This window comes from Megascapheus bottae, chromosome 11 (genome assembly GCF_031878675.1).
Source record: "Megascapheus bottae isolate mThoBot1 chromosome 11, mThoBot2.hap1, whole genome shotgun sequence".
Lineage (NCBI taxonomy): Eukaryota > Metazoa > Chordata > Mammalia > Rodentia > Geomyidae > Megascapheus > Megascapheus bottae.
The window spans coordinates 11,583,813-11,611,578 of NC_143519.1; the positions used below are offsets into that span (position 1 = coordinate 11,583,813).

The 27,766-nt window shown below is 43.1% G+C and overlaps 1 protein-coding gene across 1 annotated transcript in view; it reads left to right on the plus strand.

The window, feature by feature from the left end:
- Positions 1 to 27,766, plus strand: part of Dzip1 (DAZ interacting zinc finger protein 1) — a 49,630-nt gene that overhangs the window by 11,604 nt on the left and 10,260 nt on the right. Inside the window, exons 5-15 of the mRNA XM_090341962.1 lie at positions 1,623 to 1,760; positions 2,223 to 2,285; positions 7,334 to 7,474; positions 8,886 to 8,934; positions 11,357 to 11,413; positions 14,413 to 14,469; positions 16,575 to 16,634; positions 23,274 to 23,413; positions 24,341 to 24,539; positions 25,157 to 25,286; positions 25,865 to 25,918. Of these exons, the coding sequence (XP_090198088.1) occupies positions 1,623 to 1,760; positions 2,223 to 2,285; positions 7,334 to 7,474; positions 8,886 to 8,934; positions 11,357 to 11,413; positions 14,413 to 14,469; positions 16,575 to 16,634; positions 23,274 to 23,413; positions 24,341 to 24,539; positions 25,157 to 25,286; positions 25,865 to 25,918 (1,088 nt within the window). The remainder of the gene's footprint in view (positions 1 to 1,622; positions 1,761 to 2,222; positions 2,286 to 7,333; positions 7,475 to 8,885; positions 8,935 to 11,356; positions 11,414 to 14,412; positions 14,470 to 16,574; positions 16,635 to 23,273; positions 23,414 to 24,340; positions 24,540 to 25,156; positions 25,287 to 25,864; positions 25,919 to 27,766) is intronic.

Consider the following 27,766-nt stretch of genomic DNA (forward strand, 5'->3'; position numbering starts at 1 on the left):
ACCTCAGTACAACAGTGATTTTGAATTTTATTTAAATAGCGGTGGCTGGAAATTCACAAATCCAATGTGGCTCCCTCTAGTGGCCAAAAAGGATTTAGGAACCAAAAGTGGAAGCCATTTTTGGATGACCGCTAGGTCCTTCTTACTGTTCAGTTTTCACCTGACGTCCTTTTGTTTTGTTTTGACAGTCCTTGAGTTTGAACTCAGGGGCCTGGGTACTGTCCTTGAGCTTCTTTTGCTGAAGGCTAGTGCTCTACCACTTGAGCCACAGCACCATTTCTGTTTTTTTCTGTGTATGTGGTGCTGAGGAATCAAACCCAGGGCTTCATGCATGCCAGGCAAGCACTCTCCCACTGGGCCATATTCCCAGCCCACCTGATGTCCTTTTACTACAGGGTCTTGTCCAAGATGCCAGGTCACATTTAGTCATTAGATAGCGTTTGTCAGAGCAGGGTTGGTTGGTTTGTTTACTGAAAAGGTAGTCTTTTCCCCCTCTGAAATGGTCACATTAGAAATGTGGTCGCATGCGTCCCCACCTGATTGGGGAGGTAATATATCACTTCCGAAGGTTTTCTGAGAGGTTTTCAGGTCAGTTATTTGGGGGAGGATAAAATGAGAGCATGACATCTCTAATGGCTTTACAGATCTGGTCCCTGGACATTGAAAGCTGCTCACTAAGTTATCACAAGTGTGTGTGTGTGTGTGTGTGTGTGTGTGTGTGTGTGTATGCACTGTCCCTGAGCTTTTTACTCTGGCATTCTACCATTTGAGCAACACTTCCACTTACAACTTTTTTTTTTGGTGGTTAGTTATAGAAAAGAATCTCAGAAAGTTAGTCTTGATTTTTGGGTCCCTCTCCCACAGGCTGACTTTGAACCACGATCCACAAAGCTCACCCTCCTGAGTAGCTAGGATTATAGACATGAGCCACGGGTGCTCAGCTCTGGGACAGCCCTGATTGTTTTCTGTTTGGAATCCTCTTAGCTTATCCTCCTTTTTGATTCCCAGCCTCCACCACCACACCTGGCACATTAATGTTCAACAGTCAGCCCTGCTCTCTTCTTGTATTTCCGACAACTCAACTCTGAGGTTCCCATTCAAAATTTAAACACCCATTCTCTAAGATTTAAAGAACTAGGTTTTTCTTTACCTGTCCTGTCCTGTCCTGTCCACATTCTAACTTGGAAAAAACCAGAGTTGGTAGACACAGGACAGCAAAGTCAACAGGGAAGCTCAAGGAATGTTTGGAAGGAGAGCCAGATTTCAAACATGATGGCCTGCTTTCTGATCCTATTCAATATTTCATTCTGATAGAAATGTAGCATTGCTGAGCACCGGTGCTTCATGCCTGTAATCGTCAACTACTCAGAAGGCTGAGATCTAAGGATCATGTCTCAAAGCCAGCCTGCGCAGGAATGTCCTTGAGACTCTTATCTCCACTTAACCACCAGAAAACTAGAGTGGCCCTGTGACTCAAAGTGGCAGACTACTAGCCTAGAGCAAAAAGAGCTCTGGGACAGCCACCAGGCCAGAGTTCAAGCCTTATGACTGACAGAAAAAGAGAGAGAGAGAGAGAGAAAGAGAGAGCATTGTTTCGAATGGTTTCAAATATTCTTTTATAGCAATTGCTGGAAATCCAGAAATCCAATATGCAGATAAAGACCAACATAGGCACATTGAAAGATGCCCATGAGTTTAAAGAAGAACGCCCCCCACCCCCCCAGGACTTCCAGAATGTGATGCAGCTGCTGGACAACCAGGTACGGAGTGGGGGACCACAGTGGATGCCCTCCATGCTCTTTTTAGGGGAATAGGGCTCGTACTGACGTCTGACCTCAGGGCACTGGCTCTTATTTGGCTTTTTCACTCAGCTCAAGGCTGGCACTCTACCACTTGAGCCATACCTCCTTTTGCTTGTTGATTGGAGATAAGAATCTCCTGAACTTTTCTGCCCAGGCTGTCTATGAACCATGATCCTAAGTAGCTAGAATTACAGGTGTGAGTCACTAGTGCCTGGCCAGCTATTGTCTTTTCTTTGGTGGGTATTTGGGATTTACTAGGCATGTGCTGTAGCACTTGAGCCATGTCTCTAGCCCTTTTTGTTTTGCTTAATGCGTGAGATAGCATCCCACCAAATTGTCTGACCTGAAATCATCCCATATTTACCTCCCAGAGTTCAATGTTAGAGCTAAAAGCAAATTTCATGCTTTGCTCTCTCATAGGAAAGCAAGTGGACAGCACGAGTTCAAGTTCTCCATCAGGAACACAAGAAAGAGAAGGATCGGGTAAGGCTGAGAAATGTGGGGCTTCTAAGCAAGTGGTGTTATGTGTGCGAGAGTATTGTGCGGGTGCATGTGTGCGTGTGTATGTGGAGGTGTGTGTGTGTGCGTGTGTGTGTGATGCTGGGGTTGGAATCCTACTCTTAATACATGCCAGGTAGTGTACCTCTGAGCTATACTTCTGTGGGTCATTCTTCTTTATAATAAAGATATTATTCGTCTACTGAAAATCTCTTATAATTCCAACCACTGCTACTATTTTGTTATAATTTATTGTACTTTTCTGTCTCTTCTATGAAATTTTGATTCCTACAAGTATAGAGATATGTGGATATAGAGAACTAGATAGACTTTATATGAAGTCTTAGAAAATTAGCTCTTTACTTAACTGATCATAAAACTTTTTTTTCTGTAACTTTAAGCTGTGCTTCAAATTCTTGATTTTTTTTTTTTTGCCAGACCTGGGGCTTGAACTCAAGGCCTGAGCACTATCCTTAGGCTTTTCTCAAGGCTAGTGCTTTACCACTTGAGTTACAGCACAACTTCCCACTTTTTCTGTGTATGTGATACCAAGGAATCAAACCCAAGGCTTCATGCATGCTAGGCAAGCACCCTGCCACTAGGCTATGATCCTGGCCCCCAAATCTTGATTTTTTTGAAAGCATTATTATTTTAAGGGTGATGTACAGAGAGGAAGAAATTGGTGTCTTGAGACTCAAAGGAACTTAGGCTCAAGACACCAATTTTTTTAATAGACACAGGATGATTTCTGGATGCAGCTTGAGTGGTTTCTTCTTTTGCTTCCTTGTTGAGCACCTATATCTGATTTGTTCATGTGACTGAGCTGTAGTTGTGCTCATTGTTAAAGACCAGGCTTATTCACACACACAAAAAAATCACTGTAATAAAAAAAAAGAAAAGAAAAACAAAAAACAAAGATAAATAATGGTGCTGATTTCGCTTGGCTGTGCTAACTATTAAAATGGATTTATACTACCAAAAAAATCTAAACAGACATAGCTAAGATGATATGTTGTGCCTTTTGGGTCCCTATTCACCTGTTCTGAACGGAGAAAGATGTTATATCTTTTACACATGTTCTACCATGACCTTTCCTAGCATAGCACCAAGCCAAGTATCATGTGTCACCCATCATTCAGTTTCTATGTATAATGAATGAGACCATAGAATTTATCATCTGGTATTTATCCTAATTTGGACAAATACAATAAAAAGAAACAAACTATGAGATCTACTCACTCCAAACAAAAGCAAGCAAACAAACAAAAATTCCATTAAATACTGTGGAAGACCATTGTAGAAATTTGGTGGGAAAGTTACATACTGACCTAAGTCTAAAATTGTATTATTTCTGGGCTGGGCATGCGTGGTTGCTCTTCAGTTACTTGAGAGGCGAAGCTAGGAAACCAGTTAGAGGATCGATGTTAGCAAGCTCTCATCTCACCAAGTTGATTGTGATGGTCCAAGCTGGGTATGGTGTCGCAAGTCTGTCGTCCCAGCTCCAGAGGAGGGTCTGAGATGAGGATCTTAGTTGAAATCTGACCTCAGGAATAAACAGGAGACCCCATCTAAAAATGACTAAAGCCTGTAACTAGAACTATTTGGGAGACAGAGCTTATAGGACAACTTTCTCACCCATGCAGATGGTTTCTTCATCAGTTAGGAGTGCCTTTGGTATTGTGCAGAGAGCTGCCTAACCAGCATACTTCAAATGGGCTGATATATGGAATACTTGCCACTCTGCAGTAAGAGTACTGGTACTTGGTGCTGTTACTTAATTTACAGATGAGGAAAGGGAGGCTTGCTAAGGTCATGTATGTTTGAATCCTGGACCTCTCTACTCTGGGGAATTGCCTGGCATATGCCGATTAGCCCATCATGCTTCATAAATTTAGCCAGGAACAGGCCAGGACAGTGTGAATTGATTGCTCTTCTGTAAGGGCAAAGAATCCTTCCTGTGAGTCAAGCTCAGGTATTAAGTAGTTTCTAAGCAGGATTGCTCTATGGGGCTATCCATGCTAACTGCCCTGCCCTTCCATTGAGACTCAGCAGGAAAGTCAGGGGCATGCGTAGTCTGGGGACCGAAAAAACCTATTAAAGCAAAATCAACCTAAGCTGTTCTGTTTAGGACACATGGATTGAGCCACCATTCTTGGGTGCTTGAAGTTCCTACTCTTACACTCTAAGGCATCTTTATAGTATTGGTCCTTAAGGACAGATTTCAAGTGGAGGGTTTTGAAAATCTTTGCTTCTTTAAAGCCAGCTGAGTTCCAGGCAGTTGTAAGGGAGGTCCGTAGTCTTCTGGATGTGCCAGCATGTGAGCTGGTACTTTCTCATTGCTGCTTGTGATAGAAAGACGCTGGGCTGGTTGCAGAGGAAAAAGGCCAGCCTTCCCCTGCTTCCAGGCAGGGTGTACCACCAGGTGGCACTGCCACCTCGTCTGCTGCTGTGTGGTTCAGAGGCTGCTTGCCTCCTTATCCCTCACACTGGGGAATTCAAGCAGGTGCGGCAATCCGGCAATCCATGCCTGAGCCTTAACTACTCATTATTCCACATGATTGCTGCCTCCTCTTCCCACAATGCACCTATTGTGTTTGTCTCTTCAGGGGAGGTTGTCTCTGCCAACTTTTTATTGCTCTACCTAGATTCTTGGCAATCTTTTCTTTTCTCTTTAAAATAACAGTGGGAAGAGTTCAGAGGGAGTCACAGGTAGTCAATAGCACGGCCTTTGACCCAGCGGTGGATGCCTGAGAGCAGGGGAGGTGGCAGAATGACCACGCAGGGGAAGAGGAGGAGAAAGAGAATATGCCATGTGCACAGGGATGGAAATAACAGAATAGACTGACTATACTCAAATCTGGGCACTGGGTGGCTCATGTCTATAATGTTGGCTTCTCAGGAGGCCGAGGTCTGAGGATCATGGGTCAAAGCCAGCCCCAAAAGAAAAGTCTGTGAGGCTCTATCTCCAATAAACCACTCCCCAAAATGTAGCACAAGTGGTAGAGTGCCAGCCTTGAGGAAAAGAAACACAGGGATAGTGCCCAGCTCCTGAGTGCCCAGGACAAAGGCACCCAAAGGCTACGTATGTGCTTTGTGACATAGTATCTGACTAGCTCTTGTTCAGACTATTTCCACTGACATTTCTCAGGAAACTCTTTTCTATATCTTGCTTGCCCATTCTTAATTCCGATACTTAAATGACATCATCCCTTGTTGTTTGCTATATTCCCTTGTTTATTGGGGCCAAAAAAAAATGACTCCCCCAAATTGTTGATCAGGGTCAAATTTTCAAACCAGAACACAGCAGATACTTTTACTGTGTGCCAATCCTGGATACTGTCGCTGAGCACTGTTTGATTAAGGCTAGCACTCTACCATTTGAATCACAGCTCCACTTATGGATTTTGTAGTGCTTCCTTGAAGATAATAGTCTCAAGGACTTTCCTGCCTGTGCTGGCCTCGAACTATGTTTCTCAGATCTTAACTTCCTGACTTGCTTGTATTATAGGTGTGAGACACCAACACCAGATTACCTTTAAAAAAAAATTACCCCTCTGAGATGCTAAATGGGTGTGAGGCCTATGGGGCCCCCAGAGGAACCGTAATCCCCACCGGAGGGACACCCACCTGCAGTTGACAGGTGTAGGCATCTGTGTGAGGTGCAGCTAAGACTGCAAGGAGACGGCCTAAAACGGCCATCAGTCTCGGGGTCTCCTGCGGGACACACCCGATAGCATGGCTGGGGATCAGGGCCTCTGTCCCCCCTCTCGGATTAATGCCTACCATAATGAAGATATTGCCTAAATCCTTGCCCCTCACTTATTTTAAGATGAAGGGAGGAGATGTTGGAGACATTCTCCCCCTCCCTGAATTCTTAGTGTAAGAATGTGCCTGCATCTTGTCATTAGGTCACTAAGCAACACATGCCTGCTTGTGTTGATATGCAAACATCCTACCACCCGGAGCAGGAGCAAACATCCTACTACCGGACCCCCTACCCTGAGCAGTTCCTATACCCCAGCCCCCTCCTGCCTCTCCTGAAGAGGCATATAAACCCCTGTGTGAAAAATAAAATTTGCAGCTTGATCAGAAAAAAAAAATTACCCCTCTGATTAAACAATTACTGAAATTGCTTATGAGTCATTCTCTAAATTATTGAATGCAAATTCTAGAATTTGTTTGACCAGGACATAATCTTTCCTAATACTGTTTATAAAAATGAATCCGTCTATGCACTTACCTCTTTTTGTTGTTGTTGGTCATGGGGCTTGAACTCAGGGGCTGGGTACTATCCCTGAGCTCTTTTACTCAAGGCTACACTTTGAATCACAGCTCCTCTTCTAGTTTTTGAGTCATTTATTAGAGGTAAGAGTCTCACAGACAAGAGTCTAACTTTTCTGCCCAGCTTGACTTTGAACTGCAATCCTCAGATCAAACCTCCTGAATAGCTGGGATTATAGGCATGAGCCACCAGCTCTTCTTTTTTTCTTTCTCTTCATTCCTCCTCTCTCTTTCCCTGAGCTTTTTCCTTCCTCTGTTCCCCCCTCCACCTCTACCCACACACCCCCAGCTTAACCTGCTAGGTACCAGAGATTGTGTTGATTACTGGGAATGTTTAAAAAAAAGTCACTGCATTTTTCTGGTCCAGAGGCTAGCCATCTGAGCAGGGCTGACACAGGAGGCACGCTCAGGCCAGGCAGCCATGGTCAGTTCCGCATAGAGGTGTGGGCAGCTCCGGGAAGGGTTTTCAGCCTGCCCTGCTGCTCATACATGCATCGTTCCTCAGAAGAGTGGCTCTACTGCCCAGATCATCATGTTGTCTCTCTTGGGTCATGAGCTTCCTCGGGAGAGACACACTTCTAAGGTAGCCAGGCCTAAGGTACTCTGTGATCAGAGAGTCATTCGATAACCTGATATGTGGGGACTGCACAAGCCAGCAAAACCATCCAGGGCAGGCATATAAAATGTGCAGGGGAATACAGACATTGTATATACAGCCTGTTCATGAATGCCTTTCTGAATTTTGGGGCTAGCTCCTGTCACATATAGAGAAACTTCGAACCTCAATGATAGACGATCTCAATGCAAGTAATGCATTCTACAAGAAAAGGATCGAAGAGCTGGGCCAGAGACTCCAGGAGCAGAATGAGCTGATCATCACCCAGAGGCAGCAGGTATGGTCGGTGAGAGCATGGCGCCATGTTCCAGTAAGCAACATAGTTCCTCCAAGGACATTGATTATTATTTTACAGCATCTACAACTTATATAAGATTTAAAAACAAGAGAGCTTTTTCTCCCTGTTATGACTTGTAAATGCAGTAAAACAAAATAAGATGACAACACAACTATAATCCCAGTATTTAGGGAAGCAGAGATTGGAAAGATTGTGGATTGAGGCCAGCCAGGGCAAACAAACAAAAAAAAACCAGGATGCAGCAACAGCCAGGCCTGTTTATTCATGCCTGTAATCCCAGCTACTTAGGAGGTAAAGATAGGATGATTGCACTCTGTGAGACAAAATGGTGAGATGCTGTCTAAAACATAAACTGAAACAAAAAGGACAGAGGTATGCCTCAAGTGGTAGAGCACCTGCCTCGCATAAATGAGGCCCTGAGTTGAATCCCGAGTATCACCAAATAAATGACAGTAAATGAGCCTGCAGCCAGTAGCCCACGCCTGGCATCCTAGCAACTCAGGAGACTGAGATCTGCAGATCACAGTTTGAAGCCAGCCTGGGCAGTGAAATCCATGAGACTCCTTATCTCCAATTGTTAACCTTCAGAAGCTGTGGCTTAAGTGGTAGAGTACTAGCCTTGAGACAACAACAACTAAGGGACAGCATCCAGGTCTTGAGTTCAAGCCCAGGGACTGGCATTTTTAAAAAAAAAAGTTGACTAAAGGTATCTGGAAGTAGAAGAGATTGACTCAGTTAGACTTCAGAAAAAACTGGAAGTTAGGTAAGAATTCCTTTCAGTAAGTAATTCCTTTGAGAAGCAGCTGAACCCTGGGCTGGGAGTTTGGCCTAGTGGTTGAGTGCTTGCCTAGCACGCACGAAGACCCAGGTTCGATTCCTCGGTACCACATACAGAGAAAAAAGCCAGAAGTGGTGCTGAGGCTCAAGTGGTAGAGTGCTAGCCTTGAGAAAGTCCAAGGACAGTGCTCAGACCCTTTGCCCAAGCCCAGGACTGGAAAAAAAAGAAAAAGAAAAAAAGCAAGGGCCGGGAGTTTGACCTAGTGGTTGAGTGCTTGCCTAGCATGCATGAAGACCCGTGTTCGATTCCTCGGTACCACATACATAGAAAGAAAAAGCCAGAAGTGGTGCTGAGACTCAAGTGGTAGAGCTCTAGCCTTGTTCAAGGACAGTGCTCAGGCCCTGAGCTCAAGCCCAGGACTGGCAAAAAAAAAAAAAAAAAAAAAAAAAAAGCTGAACCCTAATGTGTTCCTCTGTACTTTGGGGGTACATGTGCCACTCCCTTTGGCTGATTTAGCACAAAGGTTAATTTGCTAGCAACTGTGTATTTTCCAGTGAGTATCCCTCTATAGTTACAGAGAGGAATTGCTAGAAGACTGTTTTTCTTTTACAGATTAAAGACTTTGCCAATAAACCATCCAACAGTGTCAGTGAATTCAAAGGTAAGCGGCCAAGATGCTGAGGAAGGGGCCTCCCTCAGCCTCTGCCTGCTCCCCACACGGCAGCTCGGGCCCAGACGGCTCATGCTTGCTAAAACGCCATTCTTTCTAGTCTTTGGATTTGGTGTGGGAGGTTTTCGTTTGTTTGTTTTGTTTTTCAGTTGTGGGGCTTGAACTAACGGCCTGGACACCGTCCCTGAGCTTTTCACTCAAGACTAGTACTCTACCACTTTGAGCTACAGTTCTACTTCCAATTTTCTGGTAGTCAACTTGGAGATGAATCTCACAGACATTCCTGCTCAGGCTAGCTTTGAACCATGATCCTCAAATCTCAGCCTTCTGGGTGGCTAGAATTACAGGCCTGAGCCACGGGTGCCCAGCAGATTTTTGTTATTGTTGTTATCATACTTGAGATGTCGATTGCTGCAACCCAGAAAGCTAAAGAATTTTTAAAAATCGAAACTACTAAATGTTTACATTTGGAAAAAAAAAAAAAAAGATCCTAAGTCCACTATGTCCGTGATACTGTTTAGTAGCCGTTGACCCTCCCTGTCCACTCTCAAATGTATTTATTTTTGATTTGAGACAAGGTCTCGCTATATAGCCCAACTTGCCATGTAACTTCAAACTCCTAGTCTTCCAGTCTCTAAAGTGTTGGGACTGCAGGCATGTACCCCCATGCTCCACTAACCTCTTGATTCCTGTAGGGTGGCACAGAGTTCTACTTAAAGGCATGGGATCTGGAGACAGGCTGGAGTCACCATCTCTGGCCCTTTGTAGCACTGTGAACCTCTGCTCATTTTCCCCAGCTTTAGTGAAGGCATATGAATGATAAACTGTCTCATGAGTTTGTTATGGGGATTATATGGGTTAAAGCATGAAAAAGGCTTTAACATCTACCAAACAATCATCAGTGGTAGCTATTAGGATTAATATTAAGCCCTTAGTTATTCTAAATTACTCTGAAATCCTGCTGAATTATCTCTGTTGTGGGAGTTTGGGATGCAGGCTTTGATTCTGAGCATGTTGGGGTATGCACATCCTGCTGACTACAGCAATGATAACTCACTCATCTTGTCTCAGTCAGCCAGTCCAGAGGAAGATCATACCCTTAGGGGAAGCTTAAAAATGGGCCTTCTGGGGCTGGGAGTTTAGCCTAGTGGTAGAGTGCTTGCCCAAGATGCATAAAGACGTGGGTTCAATTCCTCAGTACCACATACATAGAAAAAAGCTGGAAATGGTGCTGTGGCTCCAGTGGTAGAGCTCTAGCCTTGAGAAAGCCCAAAGACAGTGCTCAGGCCCCAAGTTCAAGGCCCAGAATGGAAAAAAAAAACTGAGGGGGGGTACTTCTACCTGGCTCCTGTTCAGAGATTCCCGTCCCCAGTTCTTTCATGTTTCAGATTGTTAAGAAATCTGTGCTAGCTGAGTGCGGTGGATCACACCTGTAATCTGGCTACTTAGGAGACTGAGATCTGAGGACTGTGGTTCAAAGCCAGCCCAGGCATTAAAGATTGTGAGACTCTTATCTCCAATTAACCACTAGGAAAAACCAGAAGTGGTGCTTGTGGCTCAAGGGGTAGGGTGGTAGCCTTGAGCTGAAGAGCTCAGGTACAGTGCCCAGGTCCAGAGTTCAAGTCCCATGACAAGAAAGAAAGAGAGAGAGAGAGAGAAAGAGTGAGAGGGGGGAGGGAGGAGAGAGAGGAGAGAGAAACTGTGATCCAAGGCTGGTCCAGGTTTAAAAAATAAAAAGTCGTATTTGAAAAACAAACCTGAACAACAATGGCTGGCAAAGTGACTCAAGTAATAAAGGATCGCAATTTGAGGCCAGCCTGTATATACGAGTTCACCAGCCTCCATTTCAAACGATGGCTGGGTATGATGGTGTAGACCTAAGACACTAAGACAAAGGGAAGCACAAACAAGAGGATCACACAGTCCAGCCCAACCCAGGCATATACCATACAAAAAGGGACAGGGTGAGTAGCTCTTGTAATAGAGTGCTGGCTTAGGAAGCACAAGGCCCTGAGTTCAGAACATTAGAGAAAAAGATCTTGCCTGCTTGAGGGATGTCTGCTAGGATTTGGTACTAATGTGCATGAGCTAAGTTTCTTTCTTTTCTTTTGTATCCACATAAAGTGTTGGAGAAACAGAGTTGTGGTTTATCTTCTCTTGAAATAGTGAAAGTTAAGGTGCTCAGGGATGTCTAAATAAATATTTAGAGATCACAGACACCTGACTGACATTAACTTTAGGAAAAAAATTTAACTTTAAAGAATTCATGTTAAAACATATTTTTGGAGTAAGGTGTTTTGTATTGCATTTCATTTATTATTTTTTCTCCAGGGGACAAAAATGAGGACAAAGATGTTGTGGTTGAATCCATTGCTTATGATTTTGTTATTAACTTACATTTTTGTCATTCCAGGGGCTTCTTTAACCTGGCAGGCTTTTGAGCCCAAGCCCACTGCCCCAGCTATACCTAGTAAGTTTCTATAATACCAAGACTCAAAAACATCTCCAAAATGCTGAAAGCAAGCATAACTTTCACTTGTTCTTTTACAGATGTTTCTTGGGGAAACCAATGTATTTGGTGATTACATAATAGCTTATTTGATTCCTGGCTTTGACCTAGTTCTGAAAGTCAAAGTTGTAAATAACACTTGATTTTATGCTGTCTTTGGTTAGTTAGACCTATTATTTTTTGCAATTCAATCGACGAAGGGAGGGCTAAACATTCTTTGGCATCACACTGTATTTTTGGATTTTCCTGACCATGAGTGGTGGTGGCTAGCACAATCTTTTTTTTGGTTTTGTTTTGTTTTTCCTTTTGGTTATTCATGGAGCTTGATCTCAGGGCTTGGGCATTATCCCTGAGCTTTTTGATTCAAGGCCAGCAAATCTACCACTTTGAGCCACAGTGTCACTTTTCAGTTTTCTGTTGGTTCATTGGAGATAAAAGTCTCACAGAATATCTTGCTCTGGCTTTCTTTGAGCCTCAGTCCTCAGATCTCATCCTCCTGAGTGGCTAGGATTTCAAGCACAGCTAGGATTTTTGCCTCACACCCAGAAGTTTGCCTCCATAATCTGGTTTAGAGAAGGATGTCCATCTATCTTCACCTGTGGTCAGCTCAGTCACTGATGGAACCCCTGTATCTGTCAAGATTCAATAGGAAATCCCAAAGTATAATCTTTACAGTTTAGAAATGGATTTCTACTGTCTAATGTGAGGCATTTGCAGTCAGATCTGTGGACCCAGTGTTTCCCTCTAGAGATTTCCTGCCACTTGTCACTCCCCTGTGATTTTGACCTCTACAATAAAGGAATTGAACTCTGTAGATAGGAGAAAGGCCAAGTGATAACAAGTTTTAACCAGATCAGAGGGTTTGATTCTGTAAACTGGAATAATATCTAGACTATTTTCTTATAAAGGATTGGTGACTATTTAGGCTTCATAAGCTAGAGATTTCTTCTGCAACCTTTCAACCCTGCTATTGTCATACAAAATCAGCCTCAGGCAGATAATGAACTAGGCTGTATTTCAATAAAACTTTATAAAGACAGAGAGGCTAGATAGATCGCAAAGACTACACTTTACCAAATCTTGGTCTAGTGTATACTAGCTATAAAACCATATTTCCAGGATCGATAGCAATTTGTGCACAGTTAGGAATGGAACACTATGACTAATAGCCAGTCAAGACAAAAAAATTAGCCGAAGTTGTAACTAATATTCTTTGGAAATATTAGAATAAAAGATCAGCCTTCTTTTTTTTTTTTTTTTGGTCAGTCATGGGACGTGAACTCTGGGCCTGGGCATTGTCCAGAGCTCTTCAGTTCAAGGCTACCGCGCTACCCCTTGAGTCACAGCACCACTTCCAATTTTCTGGTGATTAATTGGAGTCTCACAGACATTGTGGCACTTTGGTGCCCAGGCTGGCCTTGAACTGCGATCCTCAGATCTCAGCCTCCTGGGTAGCTAGGATTACAGGCGTGAGTCACCATGCCCCAGACTAAAGATCAGTCTTAATAAGCAGAGAAACAGATAAGAAACTTAGAAGTAAGCCAAGTATGGTGGCTCACGCCTATAATCCTAGCTACTCACGAGGCTGAGATCTGAGGATCATGGTTCAAAGCTAGCCCAGGCACTAACGTCCCAGAGACTCTTATCTCAGTTAACCACTAGAAAACTGGATGTGGTAGTGGCGCTGTGGTTGTAGGGTAGGGTGGTAGCCTTGAGCTGAAGAGCTTAGGGACAGTACCCAGGCCCAGAGCTCAAGCTAAAACCGACAAAAAAAAAAAAAGAGAAAGAGGTAGGTTGTTGACATAAATTAATATGTTGACATAAATTAATACATGATTCAATAAGACAGAAAGGATTCTCAGATAAGAGTGATCAAATATTAGAATAGAGACTGCAGAATCTAATTTTCTGCAAAAATTTGTAGAAGCATTTAATCTTACTTATACTCCTGTCTAAAAGTTGTAGCTGAATTAATTAATACTATGTATGTTTTACAGCCCAGTGCAAGGAATATTTTTAGAACTGGTTGGTTGTCTATGAACATTTGTTTGCAGCATTATGCATAATAAACCCAGTGAAGAAATAACCTAAGTGTCCACCAATAATAAACAGATAAAAATGTGGTCTCAGCCTAGTGCTGGTGGCTTACCCCTGTAATTCTAGCTACTCAGGAGACTGAGATCTGAGGATCATGATTTGAAGTCTACCGAGACAAGCAAATTTGAGAGAGTCTTATCTCCAATTAACCAGCAAAACGCTGGAAGTGGTTCTGTGGCTCAACTGATAGAGTATCAGTCTCTAGCACAAAGCCAATCAAGAATGCAAGACCCTGCGTTCAAGCCCCAGAAGTGTCACACACACACACACACACACACACACACACACACACACACACACACGATCTTTTCATACAATGGAATGTTACCTGGCCACGAAGATCACATGCTGCTATTAGCACATGTTTTAACAAATACATCTACATTGCTACGTAGAAATGAACCTTGAAATCAGTACGGAGTGAAAGAAGCCACACACCCAAGACTGCATACCACACAAATCCATCTGCATGCAATGTTTCCAGAATAGACAAACTCATGGAAGCAAAGTAGATCTACTGTGGCCTGGGCTGAGAATGGCAAAAAGAAATGAAAGCTGGCTGCTAACAGGTGCTGCAGGTATTCTAGTGAGGTGGTAGTGGCAAACACCATAGTAAAATCATGGCCGCATGGTCCTGCGGTAGCATTTAAGCTTCTGCATCATATGTTCTTAGAACACAGTGGTAGAGCGCAAAGCCATAGGCTCAACTCCCAGCACTGCACATGTTCAGCCCCTGTGGGCCTGCACGCTCTGGGTGTCTGGTGGCCTATGTAGAGTGGTCCTCATTGATAGCTTCAGTGCTTGCCCTTACTGATGGATCCCTGAGCTTTGTTTTTTCCCCCTTTCTTCTTATGCTGTTCCAGTAAGTGCCTCAGCCCCACAGGCGTTGGAAGCCAAGTCAAACCTAACAATGGCCCATGGTAAGTATGAGTGGCAGTGGCAGTGGGTTGCGTGCACTTTCCACTCTGAGTTAGATCATTCATTAACCCTCAGTGCTGGGGGCGGGGTAGTTAGGCGAGGTAGAAAACACCTGAGCGCATTCTCAAAGGTTCACCCAAGTGCAGTCTTTATGTGTAATAATATGACAAGCGAAATACAAAGTCCTGATGTGAGTGGTTACAATCGAGACGGGAACTTTTTTAGTGATGCGCTCTGCTTGTTTATGATTTCTGTGGAATGGAGTGAGGAAGGAAGGTGGTGATTTGCTCCTAGACCAGCCAACCAGCACATGCCACGGGGCATGTGTGCTTGTTTTTATAACTTTCCGTGTCACAGCAAGTCTCTTTATTAAACAAACACTTCCTAACCATTGGTTAGGAAAATCTAGAAAAAAGAGGCGATGAAAGCTGAAGGAAATAGCAGGATGAAATTTCACTGGATGAAATCGCTGCCAGAGATCAGTTCTTAAAACAGCCCTCTGAGATTGCTGGTTGTTATTATTATTGCTGTTTGTGCTGTTATTGTTATTAGTATTGCTTTCACGAGGGTTGAACTTTAGGGCATTTTTTCTTGGCTTTTTTGCTCTACCACTTTGATCCACATTTCTGGCTTTTGGTGATTCTTTGGAGATAAGAGTCTCAAGGACTTTCCTAGCTGGGCTGGCTTTGAACTTCAAGCCTTAGATCTCCACCTCCTAAATAGCTAGGATTATGGATGTGAGCACTGATGCCGGCGGTTGCTGATTATTATTGACATGATCCTGTTGATGGGGTCACCATATTAAAGCACTTAGAATTTTCATAGTATATGCTTTAATGTGTTATTTTTTTTCTATAGCCTGCTGTTAATAAAAATGAATCAAGATGAGAGGATATTACCTTTTTCCCACCTTACTACAAAATTCTCTAGAATCTAATGATTATTTCACATCACAATCAGCTCTAGGCTAGTGTTCTACCACTTCAAGCCACAGCACCACTTCTGGCTTTTTCTGTGTATGTGGTATTGAGAAAGTGAACCCAGGGCTTCGTACATGTTAGGCAAGCACTCTAACACTGGCAAATAAATGTGTTTATGCTAAAAAAAAAATCTTGCTTGTCACGTGGCCTCTTGCTCTCATGGTTCTTCATTTTGGCTGTCTTTCTCCTGGCCTGTGCTACTTATGTTGGCCAGGTTGCTGGGCATGAGTATGAGGGTACTGCAAATCCACACCTCCTCCTTGGAAGGGCTGAGTTTTATTATGTATGTATGTATGTATGTATGTATGTATGTATGTATGCATGCATGCTTGTATGTATGTATTTTTGTCAGTCCTGGGGCTTGAACTCAGGGCCTTGGCACTGTCCCTGAGCTTTTGTGCTCATGGCTAGTGCTCTACCACTTTGAGCCACAGCTGCACTTCTGTTTTTTCATGGTTAATTGGATATGAGAAGCTCAGGGACTTTTCTGCCCAGGCTGGCTTTGAACTGTGATCCTCAGATCTCAGCCTCTTGATTATCTAGGATTACAAGTGTGAGCCACCGACACCCAGTTTGGTTTTTATTTTATGTAAGCATATTCTTGGTATTCTGTGTAGGGTAGATTGATATGTGGCAAAGGCTTTTGCAGTTGTGCCCTGGTTTATTGATTGATTTTTTAACTCATTCGTTACTTTATAACTTAATTATTTAAAAAATAAAATTTCCAAAATTAGATTTAGGGTTAATAGAGAAAATAAGTATAAATTGAAGACTTTGTGCAAAACTGACTAGTTTTTTTTTTTTTTGCCAGTCCTGCGCTTGAGCTCAGGGCCTGAGCACTGTCCTTGGACTTTCTCAAGGCTAGAGCTCTACCACTTGAGCCTCAGCACCACTTCCGGCTTTTTTCTATGTATGTGGTACCAAGGAATCGAACCCGGGTCTTCATGCATGCTAGGCAAGCACTTTAACCACTAGGCCAAACTCCCGGCCCCATAACTGACTAGTTTTTTAACTGCGGGCCTGCCTTGTTGTTTTTCTAATTGGTTCTTGGGATTTAGGGTCCATTGGAAGGAAACTGGTATTGCTCTGTGGCTGACTGTTCATTTTATTCTTTTCCTTGTTAATAGAGCAGCCATTCTCATCGCATGTCCTGGAACCAATTGAAGAACTCTCAGATGAAGAAAAAGGTAAAAAAAAAAAGACTTGGTCCGCCTTTACCTGCATTCTTTGTGTTCTTAGGCTAAAACCCAGGTCTTGTGAAGCACAAGCCAGTGGGTCATGGCATGATGTGTCAAAAGTAGGAATGAAGCTGAGTGCTGGTGACTCATGCCTATAATCCTAACTACTCTGGAGTCTGAGAGCTGAGGATCACAGTTTGAAACCATCCTGGACAGGAAAGTCAGTAAGACTCTTATCTCCAATTAACCACCAAAGCAGCCAGAAATGGAGCTGTTGCTCAAATGGTAGAGCTCAGGCTTAAGTGAAAAAGCTAAGGAATGGTGCCTTAGCCCTGAGTTCAAGTACACACACACACACACACACACACACACACGACACGATACTTAGGTTTAGTTTACATTTGTTATTATATTCCTCCGATATCCTGTTACGTTTTTCATGCTTTATTATGTTCTACTTACATTTCCCTCTGTAACTGGGATTACAGAAATTTCATGGACTTTTTGCCTGTGCTGGCCTCCAGTCACAAGCCTCTTGATTTCTGTCTAGTGAAACAGGCATGAGCCACTGGCTCCTGGCTAGGTGCTTTCTTTCTTTCTTACATCTTTGCTGTTCCAGTGTGTAGAAACATGGTTTCTTTCCGAAAACAAAGAATGAAGATGTGAGAAACTGAAATAAAACCTTATTGAGTTGATGCAGGAAGGTTTGGGGTATTCTGGTGAGCACTCTTACACACTGGTTGCGGTCTTACAGACGACCTTTGCAGTGCCTTCCTGCAACTTCAAGGATGGCTTCTGCCTGGGAGGGGATGACGGGACCTGCAGGCTAACCCCATTCCACAGGCTGAGGGTTATTTGAGCTACATGTCTGTTGTCAATACTTAAAACCAAGGTGTTTCCCACAAGTAACTGAATTTGTAACCCCTCTTGAAGGAAAAGAGCAGCTGGGTGCCTAATTCACCCAGAGGCATTCACACAGTCCGCAGGGTTTTTTAGCAGCCACTACAGTGCAGGTAGCAGCAGGCTCCTCTTGCTTTACTCGACCTCTTTGTTTTGTGCAGACACAGGAGTTTGTAAGCCCTGTGGGTGAGGAGAAACAGGGCTTCACAGCTAACGACATTGTCTTAAAGCCATTTTCAACCGTCCTTCTTGCTTTCCCAGAGGTGTGACAAACGAATAGTAATCGGATTTGAGTTCTGGATAAGCATGCCATGCTAATTTACTTTCTGATAACGTATTTCCTCTTTCCTGTGTATACATCATTCATTAAGGTCCAACGTGTAAAAATCCTTTCTAGAATCTGGGAAGTGTGCCAGGAGGTTCATAGAAAGGGTCAGGTCATTTCCAAACTGAAACTTCAGGTCAGAGTTCACACATTTACCAAGTTGAGTCTGGGAAGGCTGTAGGAGGAATAAAAGTCCATCACTCAGATGTGTGGGGGGGGGTGGGAGGGGGTGGGAGGGCTTGAACTCAGGACTTCCCTCTCTGGCTCATCTCAAAAGTAGTGTTCTACCAGTTGAGCCACAGCTCCGCTTCCAGCTCTTCAGTGGCTAATTTAAGACAGTAGTCTTTCAAAGCCTAACTCCGCCTCTGGGGATTCAGGCACACCCATCACCTGGGAGGCAGGGGGGCTTTACCTCCCCCCACCATAAAGACAGGATGCCAGACCCTACCATTCACCATGTGGCCAAGATGGTACCGGCCAGACCCAAATTCCCTGTTTGATTTTATTAGCCCAGCTGAAGACTTTATGACGGGACTTAGCATGCAACCAGCATGGGAATCCACCGAGGTGCTACGAATACTGCCCATGCTTTCTGTAGCACTTAGACGCTGGCTGTTTTCTGTAGCCATCTTCCCTCTTGTGTGCATGCCAGAGCTATAGATGGAACACCAGGAGGAGAGCAACCAGGATTTTCTTCCTTTAAAACAAAACAAAACTAAACTAAAACAAAAACAAAAACTGATCCTGGGGCTTGAGCTCAGGGCCTGGGCACTGTCCTTGAGCTTTCTCAAGGATAGCGCTCTACCACTTGGGCCACAACACCACTTCCAGCTTTTTCTGTGTATGTGGTACCAAGGAATCAAATCCAGCACTCCATGCATGTTAGGCAAGCACTCTACCACTGGGCCACACTCCTGGCCCCACAACCAATATTTTCTTTGTCCTAAATCAGTGATGACAACCTTGCCATCATGGCAACAGCTAATGATGATGCTTGCAGACCATGATCTCAAACTCCTGTCTGACACTGGGTGTAGGGTGGGGAACCCTTAAAGCACAGGCAGAATGATGCAGTGATTGCGTCCTGGAACTGAAGGTTGAAGGATCCATCTGACCCGCTGTGAACTGGTGACTTGCATTTGTAATCCTAGCAAACTCCGGATGTGGAGATCTGAGATCACCAATCAAAGCCAGCCTCCAGCTTTTGTTTTTGACAGGTATGGGGCTTAAACTCAGAGTCTGGGCACTGTCTCTGAGCTTTCTCACTCAAGATTAGTGCTCTACCTCTTTGAGCCACAGCACCACTTCTGATTTTCTGGTGGTTAATTGGAAATAAGAGTCACAGACTTTCCTGCCCTGGCTGGCCTCAGACCATGATCTTCAGATTTCAACCTCCTGAGTAGCTAGGATTTCAGGTGTGAGTCACCTGTACTCAGCTCATACTTGCTTGTTTGTTTTTTTAATTTTAATTTTTTTTTTGCTAGTCCTAGGCTTCATCTCAGGGCTTGAGCACTGTCCTTGGGCTTTCTCAAGGCTAGAGCTCTACCACTTGAGTCACAGCACCATTTCTGGCTTTTTGCTATGTATGTGGTACTGAGGAATCAAATCCTAGTCTTCATGCATGTTAGGCAAGCACTCTACCACTAGGCCAAACTCCCAGCCCTTGTTCTTTTTTTTTTATTAAAACTTTTTATTAACAGTTTTTACATCTTATTTCATATGTCATGTTCTACAGGCAAGTATTCAAGAGAAAAAAATCTATATGCGGTCACTGGCACATAAATTTAAAAACATAATTAAAATTAAGCTGAATCTTTGTATGTCATAGATACATATCAATCATACCTGGTTTTTGCTTCATAGGTTATTGAAATGTGAGGATCAGAAAGGTTTATAGAGGCCATTCAATTTTTCAGAAACTTGAAACAGGGGGATTAGCTTGCTACAGGTTTTTGTTTGTTTGTTTGTTTTAAGTTTAGTGACCAGGCTAGAGTTAAGTCTTAAAGTTTTCTGCCTTCTCTAGTTTAATGCAAAGGTGGAAAGGGAGAAAGACTAGCAGGGGGCCTCAGGGAAAATCTCCAGACTTCTCTGGCCTGTGCAGCATCCTTGTGGAAATTTATGTTGTTAGGTTTTAAAGTCCCTCTGAACTCAGAAATTGGTTTTCTACTTATTACCCTTTCATACTTGCTATGTACTATAGTCATTTCCTTATCCTAAACAGCCTGTTGTGTTTGCTCTGCTGTCACCAGATACAGGTGAGAGTTGTGAAGTTTCTCTGTAAGAGTAGGGGCTCTTCATTTAGGATCTTTGACTTCAAACACAGAATAAGAATAAGAAATTCTGGTCAAAGGGTTGGAGGTTAATCTAAGCAGTAGGTGCCTGCCTATCAACTACAAGACCCTGAGGTCAAACCCCACAAAAAATGTCTTTACCCCTCGAGAGAAAAGTTTTGTCTTGATGGCTTTGGAGAATAATGGATGCTGCTTTTAAAATCTTGGCCTATGTTGTTTTTTTCACACGATTCATTTTACTTGTACCCCAAAGATTTTTTTAGTTATTTTCCCTGTGTACTGTCTGTTCTTTTTCTTGCTTCCATTAGCCAGCCTCAGCCTTGAAATAATCACCACCAAAGTTTGTCTAGGTCTTCTTGAGTTGCTTCCCAAAGCAATTACTAATACGAATAGAGGACAAAGTGAAATGTTTAATCTGCAGCAATTTGGGGAAATTAGTCACTGAAATGGGGGTCACTGGGGGTTAAGGATGACTCCAGGTACATCAGCAAAGGAATAGAGCAGTTCATATCCAGAGCTGAGCCTCTGCTAAAGTATGGCTGAGCTAAGCTAGACTTTGTGAATCCCTGTGTGGTTTTGAGCCTCTGTTTAGGCCATGCTTCCGTGTACCTCCTTTACATCTGAGAAACTGGACCAGAAACTATCTTGGCACAATCTGGATAAGGGTAAATCTATTTCAGTAGCAGAACTATGACACCCAGGCTCTTTTGAGGCTCTTCTTATCTTTATCTCTGGATAAGTGCCAACCTTTTTGGCAGCTAGACGATAACACTGGTGACATTGCGGCTGTAGCTAAGTTCTCTAGCTTGGATCTTCATGCAGGGTTTTTCTTCCCTTCTATTTCATGTTCAGATAGTAATTGATTAATTTTCTAACAGTACAGCTTTACTAATATAACAAAAGTATTCTTTAGAATTGGAGCTGAAAAAGGGTTCTGGCAAACATGCTAAATGAAAGGTATGGGCCGAGAGTTTGGTCCAGTGTGCACAAAGACCAGGGTTCTATTTTTCGGTACCACATATATAGAAAAAAGCTGGAAGTGGTGCTGAGGCTCAAGTGGTAGAGCTCTAGCCTTGAGAAAATCCAAGGACAGTGCTCAGGCCCTGAGCTCAAGCTCAAGACTGGCAGAAAGAGAGGGGGGGGGAAGAGGGAGAGGGAGAGGAGAGAGAGGGGGGGAGCAAGGGAGAGAGAAAAAGAGAGAGAAAGAAAGGCATGTCAGGCGCTGGTGGTTCGCACTCTTAATCCTAGTGACTCAGGAGATTGAGATCTGAGGATCCCTGCTCAAAGCCAGCCATGGCAGGAAGGTCCATGAGACTCTTCTCTCCAATTAACCAACATAAAAAAACCAAGATGAGGATCCGGGAGTTTGGCCTAGAGGTAGAGTGCTTGCCCAGCATGCACGAAAACCCAGGTTCGATTCCTCGGTACCACATACACACAAAAAAGCCAGAAATGGTGCTGAGGCTCAAGTGGTAGAGTTCTAGCCTTGAGAAAGTCCAAGGACAGTGCTAAGGCCCTGAGCTGAAGCCCAGGACTGGCAAAAAAAAAAAACAAAAAAAACCCAAGATGAGCTGTGGCTCAAAGTGATCAAGTGCTAGCCTTGATCATAAAAGCACAGGGACAGAGCTCAGGCCTGAGTTCAAACCTCATGATTGACAAATAAATAAATCACTTGAGCCACAGCTCTACTTCTGATTTTTGAATGATTAATTGGAGCTAAGAGTCTCATGGGGACTTTCCTGCCTGGTCTAGTTTTGAACCATGATTCTCAGATCTTAGCCTCCTGAGTAGCTAGGATTATAGGCATAAGCCACCAGCGCTTGGCTGTTGATATTTTTAATTAGAGGTTGTTTGACATAAAACATAATTCCTCCGGGGCTTTTGCTAATTGTATATATATATTGAGGGGAATAATGATTGCATTTAGAAACTTGATGTGAATTTAACATATACTAAATGTGTTTTTTGTTTTTGTTTTGTTTTTGTCAGTCAAGGGGCTTGAACTCTGTGCCTGGGCACTGTCCCTGAACTCTTCAGCTCAAGGCTACTGACCTACCTCTGGAGCCACAGCCCCACTTTCCATTTTCTAGTGATTCATTGGAGATAAGAGTCTCACATTCTTTAGGATCTTTAGTGCCTGGGCTGGCCTTGAACTTCGATCCTCAGATCTCAGCCTCCTGAGTAGTTAGGACTATAGACATGAGCCACCACCATTCTTAAATAGTTAAACTAGACCTGTTTCTTTACCAAATAATTCATGAATCCTAATTGAATTTGGAGGTGAATTTTGAGGGGAAATAGTTCTACTTATAGACCAGGAATTTTCTAAATATCTTTTCTGTTTCAATGACTACATGCATTTTTAAAACTGTTCAGCTTATAATTTAAAATTGAGAACTTTTAAATGCACTAAAGCCTAAAGTTTATTCATTTAAAAACTTTCATGCAGAGTGTGGTGGCTCATACCTATAATCCTAGCTACTCAGGAGGCTGAGATCTGAGAATCGAGGTTCAAAGGGTCAAAGCCAGCCCAGGAATTAAAGAACATAAGACTCTTATCTCCAATGAATCACTAGAAAACAGGAAGTGGGGCTGTGGCTCCAGGGGTAGGGCAGTAGCCTTGAGCTGAAGAGCTCAGGAACAGCGCACAGGTCCAGAATTCAAGCTCAAGGACAGTCAAATAAACAAAACAAAATAAAAAATCTTTATGCTAGCCCTGGGGCTTGAACTTGGGGTCTGAGCTCTATCCGTTAGCTTTCCCTCAAGGCTAGCACTCTACCTCTTGAACAAGAACTCATTTCTGGATTTTTGGGTGGGTAATTGAACATAAAAATCTCTTAGTCTTTCCTGCCAGGCTGGCTTCGAATCACCATCCTCCTAGCTCAGCCTTTTGAATAGCTAAGATTACAGCTGTGAGCCACCATGCCCTGCTTGCACTGGATTTTGAAGCAGATTAATAGTTTTAGAAGCTGTAGTATTTCAATATTATGTGTTATTTGAAGGACTAAACTATCCCAAAATACTGCCAAGTATTTACTTGCTGTTTTAAAGTTGTACTTTGCTATATTCTGCTTGGAGATTTAATACGTATGTTTAATCTTCTTTCAACCTATTTTTTAAACCTTACTTCAGGAAGGGAAAATGAACAGAAATTAAATAAGAAGACATATTCAAGGAAATATCTGAAGACTGGTCCTTCCTTCACTAAGGAACTAAGAACACTCTTGGAGCATAACTTGGTGAAGAAACTCGAAAACTTAGGAATTCATTCAGTACGTTCACTTCTTTTTGGTGTATTTACTAGTTGATTACATTTTTGTTTCTGAAAAATAAATTGAATGAAATAGAGGAGAGAAGGAAAGCTTGTCAGTGAAGCCAACCCACAGACACAGTGATAGATCTCGGATGAAAAGATGAAGAAGCAGAGATGAGAGAAAAGTAAGGTGGGGCCGGTCAAATCACTGAGGTCAGAGAAAATACGTTGGAAGGGGCATTTGCCCTGAGGAAGGGATCTGTGTCCCGGGCATTTGAGTGAGTGGTGGGATGGTGCCCTGCAATGAGAAAAGCTGAAATGAGAGTCAAAATGGGAGATGGATTTGTGTGTGAGATACTGTTACTGCATCACTAGCCCTTTAACTGTCTTCTGTGTTCCTTTCCATCAAATCACCTCTTGAATTAACGCGAGTTCTATATTAGAAAGTCGCCTCTGATGACTTTCTCCTCCCTGAGGAAGGACCTTGAAACTTTCAACCTTCTTTTTCTGGTCTTCTCAGCCAGGTCTGCAGGGTTAGTGTGTGGGATGTGCTTTGACTATTCCTGCCTGGGCACCTGTCTTTCCCAAAAGGCAGCCCTGCTCCAGTGCCTCAGTGTGCCACATTCCTCCTTAATTGTACTTGTGTGACCCTCTGCGGAGTCACAGCTCTCAGCCTCCTGCTTGGGCCTTCTCGGATTGGCCTTTCACTTGGGAATTCCTCTAGCTCGGTGGATTCATTTGGTCTTTGTTACATTAGTCATGAACAGCCAGACATCTGTGCATGGTGAAATCCTGTGGGTGGCAGGATGCACACTCCGCATGGGGTCATCACTGGAGCTGAGGAAGGGTGGGTTGCACCGAGGGTAGAGTTAATCTTGACACACACCCATGAGCTGACAAACGCCCCCCGTTCAGCCCCAGCTCACTGCACATCTTACTCCTGCAGAACACACGTGGCATTCCAAGCGACCACCTGAACAGAGTCCTTAGAACGGTGGAACTAGGAAGACATGAGCAAGCAAGAAAAATTCCAAACATCCAGCAAATTCGAGAATCTCTTGAGTATCAGGTCAGCTGTAAAATCGAGGAGAGGACATTGCTCTCTTCAGGGAAGCCTGATACCAGCTGCCATTTCATTCCTTTAGGTGAGAGTTAATCTTAACACCCCTTTTCATAACTTCAGACATGGTATATACAAACTTGGGCATTTCATTGACAACTCCCCTACTATTTTGTTCTGTCAGTGCTGGGTCTAGGTTTTGTTTTAGGAAGAAAAGAAATACATATTATATAATATGCTATATTAATAATATATGTTATATATATATATATATATTTTTTTTTTTTTTGCCAGTCCTGGGCTTGAGCTCAGGGCCTGAGCACTATCCTTGGACTTTCTCAAAGCTAGTGCTCTACACTTGAGCCACAGCACCACTTCTGGCTTTTTTTCTATGTATGTGGTACCGAGGAATTGAACCCAGGTCTTCATACATGCTAGGCAAGCACTCTACCACTAGGCCAAACTCCCGGCCCCAATATATAATATATATTTATTTTATATATATATGTGTATATATATATATATATATATATATATATATATATATATATATGAAAGAAGAAGGAAGGGAGGAGGAAACGAGGGAAGAAGGAAAGGCCTGGAATTCATTTCTATGGCACCTTAGACAGGACTGTATCATTTAGTTTTGCTCTTTGCTTCAAGGCAGTGGAAACTCATGAATATCCCCCCTGCCCATTCCAGACAAGTACAGTGTTCCTCAAATGAACACCCCTCTGGCTGAAGAAGTACCCAAAATCATCCAGCTTCCTCCCCCAAGTAAACCACTGGTTAGACAAAGATCTGTTTTTGCTGACAGGATGACTGTTCCAAAGTGAGTATCTTTAACCTCATTGTTCTGCCTTAGATACCTTCGGTTCCCAGGGTGTATGCCATAGACTGGATGTGCTCTCCAGCGCAAGGTTGTTTCTTGCAGTTCTGGAGTCTGCAAGTTGGAGATCAAGATAGCACTATGGTCAGGTTCTGTTGAGAGATTTGTGCCTGGCAGACAGCTGCCTGTCTATGTCTTCTTGTGAAAGAGAGGAAGCTCTTGTTTCTCTTCCTCCTCCTGTGACCCTATTGCCTCCAATAGGGGCTTGAACTCAGGGCTGGAGCACTCTCCTTTACTTTTGTTACTCAAGGCTGGCACTTTACCATTTGATTCATACCTCCACTTCTGGCTTTTTGCTGGTTAATGGGAGATAAAAGAATCTCTGACTTTCCTGCCTGGCCTGGCTTCGAATGATGATCCTCAGATTTCAGCCTCTTGAGTAGAGAGGATTCCAGGTCTGAGAAACTGGTGCCCATCTTGGTTCTGTTAAAAGCAAAACTAAAAATAAAATAATAATTCCATAACTATTTGTGTTAAATCATGTTATTCACTTGAAAAATATTTTTTCTGTTGTTCCTTAGAAGTAAGAAAACCGTCATAGAAGACAATTTTCCCAGAAAATCTTTATCTACAACGTGAGTACTTGGGGCAGGTGGAAAGAATTCTCAAGTTTTGTTTTACTGAATATGCCTTTTCTTTATACATTAGTATGCTTGTGGTGATTAAAGTCATTGTGATCAATCAGTCATAGTTAGTTTGTGATTCCCTTGGGATGTGTTGTTTGTGTCATGCCTTTGCTGATCAGTTAGAGAGGTCAGTAGCACTTAACCACTCTCAAGTCTCCACTAAGGCCCGGGCTAACAATGTGAGTTATTCTCATATATTCTACCCCAGTGTGGAGGAATTGCTCAGGAAAAGCACATAGGAAGCCAGTGGATGAATTGAGTGATGGGGAGTATAAATTTCAGATTTGATCCTGTGGTTCTAGCTCATTTTAAAAATTAGTTAGAGGGGCCAGGAGTGTGGCCTAATGGTAGAGTGCTTGCCTGCCTTGCATGAAACCTTGGATTCAATTCCTTGTATCACAGCCGGAAATGGTGCTGTGGCTCAAGTGCTTGAGTAGCTAGGCTTGAAAAAGTACAAGACAGTGCCCAGGCCCTGAGTTCTAAGCACCAGGATGAGTTAAAATGCATACACACACGGGGTGCAGTGGCTCACATCTGTGTTCCTAGCTACACAGGAGGCTGAGAACTGAGGATTGAGGTTCAAAGCCAGCCTGGGCACAAAAGCACCTGAGACTCTTATCTCCAATTAACCTCTAGAAAATGGGAAGTGAGGCGTGGCTCAAGGATAAGGCGGTAGTCTTAAGCCCAAGCTGAGTTCAAGCCCCATAACCCACCAAACACACACACACACACACACACACACACACTAGTTAGAACTGGGTCCTGGTGGCTCATGCCTACAATCCTAACTACGCAGAAGGGTGAGATCTGAGAATTGTAATTTGAAGCCAGCCAAGGTTGAAAAGTCCCAGCCCATGAGACTCTTATCTCCAATTAAATACCAAAACATGAAAATAAATAAAAGCCAGAAATGGAGCGGCCACTCAAGGGATATAGCACTATCCTTGAGCACAGAAAGCTCAGGGACAGTGCCCAGACCCTGAGTTCAAGTTCCAGGACAGGCCAAAAAAATAATCCCCAAAAAGTAATGAGGACCCTAGACCTTATTTTACTAGGTTCTTACTAAGAAGCTTTGCGCAATTGCTCAACTGTAATGCAATTGATTACTATTGTAAGGCTTAATTTTCTTAATCTTTTGGTAATATGGGATAATGCCCTTTTCAGGGTATAATTTCACAAATTAAATTAAATGAGAGAGTATATAAAAAGGGTATGGCTCAGTATGGCTCAGTGCTTGGCATATGTGGGCACTCAATGAGTTGTAGATGTATAATTGTCATTAATTATGAGCAATACTAACTCTAGGGTAGTTGAACTTTCTCATCATTGCCTTATTCTGGATCTTTTTCAAAGCACTGTATAGTAGAGAATAATCCAACATAATTCACTTTCCATCCATTGATGTGTTGTCTGGAATTTAAGGACTCTTTAGAAATATTCTTTCACTGACACTGTCTAGAGTTTCTGTTTAATATTAAAAGGGGAGCCATAATCAGGTGAGACTACAAATGAGATGGTGTATGTTCAAGGACTTTGTAAGGTGCAGTCTGAAAGTAAGAAGTACTAACTTAAAAAGCAGAACAGTATCATTGTGGAAAGTAATAGTTTTCCTTCACCGAAAAGTGTTTCCTTTAGGCACAATGAAAATGGAGGACATGAAGAAAACACACATTTGGGTTTAGAGGAGCGAGGTCATAAATTGGGTGCACTTTAACCAGTGCCACGTGGTTGTCAGGCCTGGACCTGGGGACATCTCTGCCTCCTTAGTAGCTCCTAGTCCTCACTGCCACCTCTTCT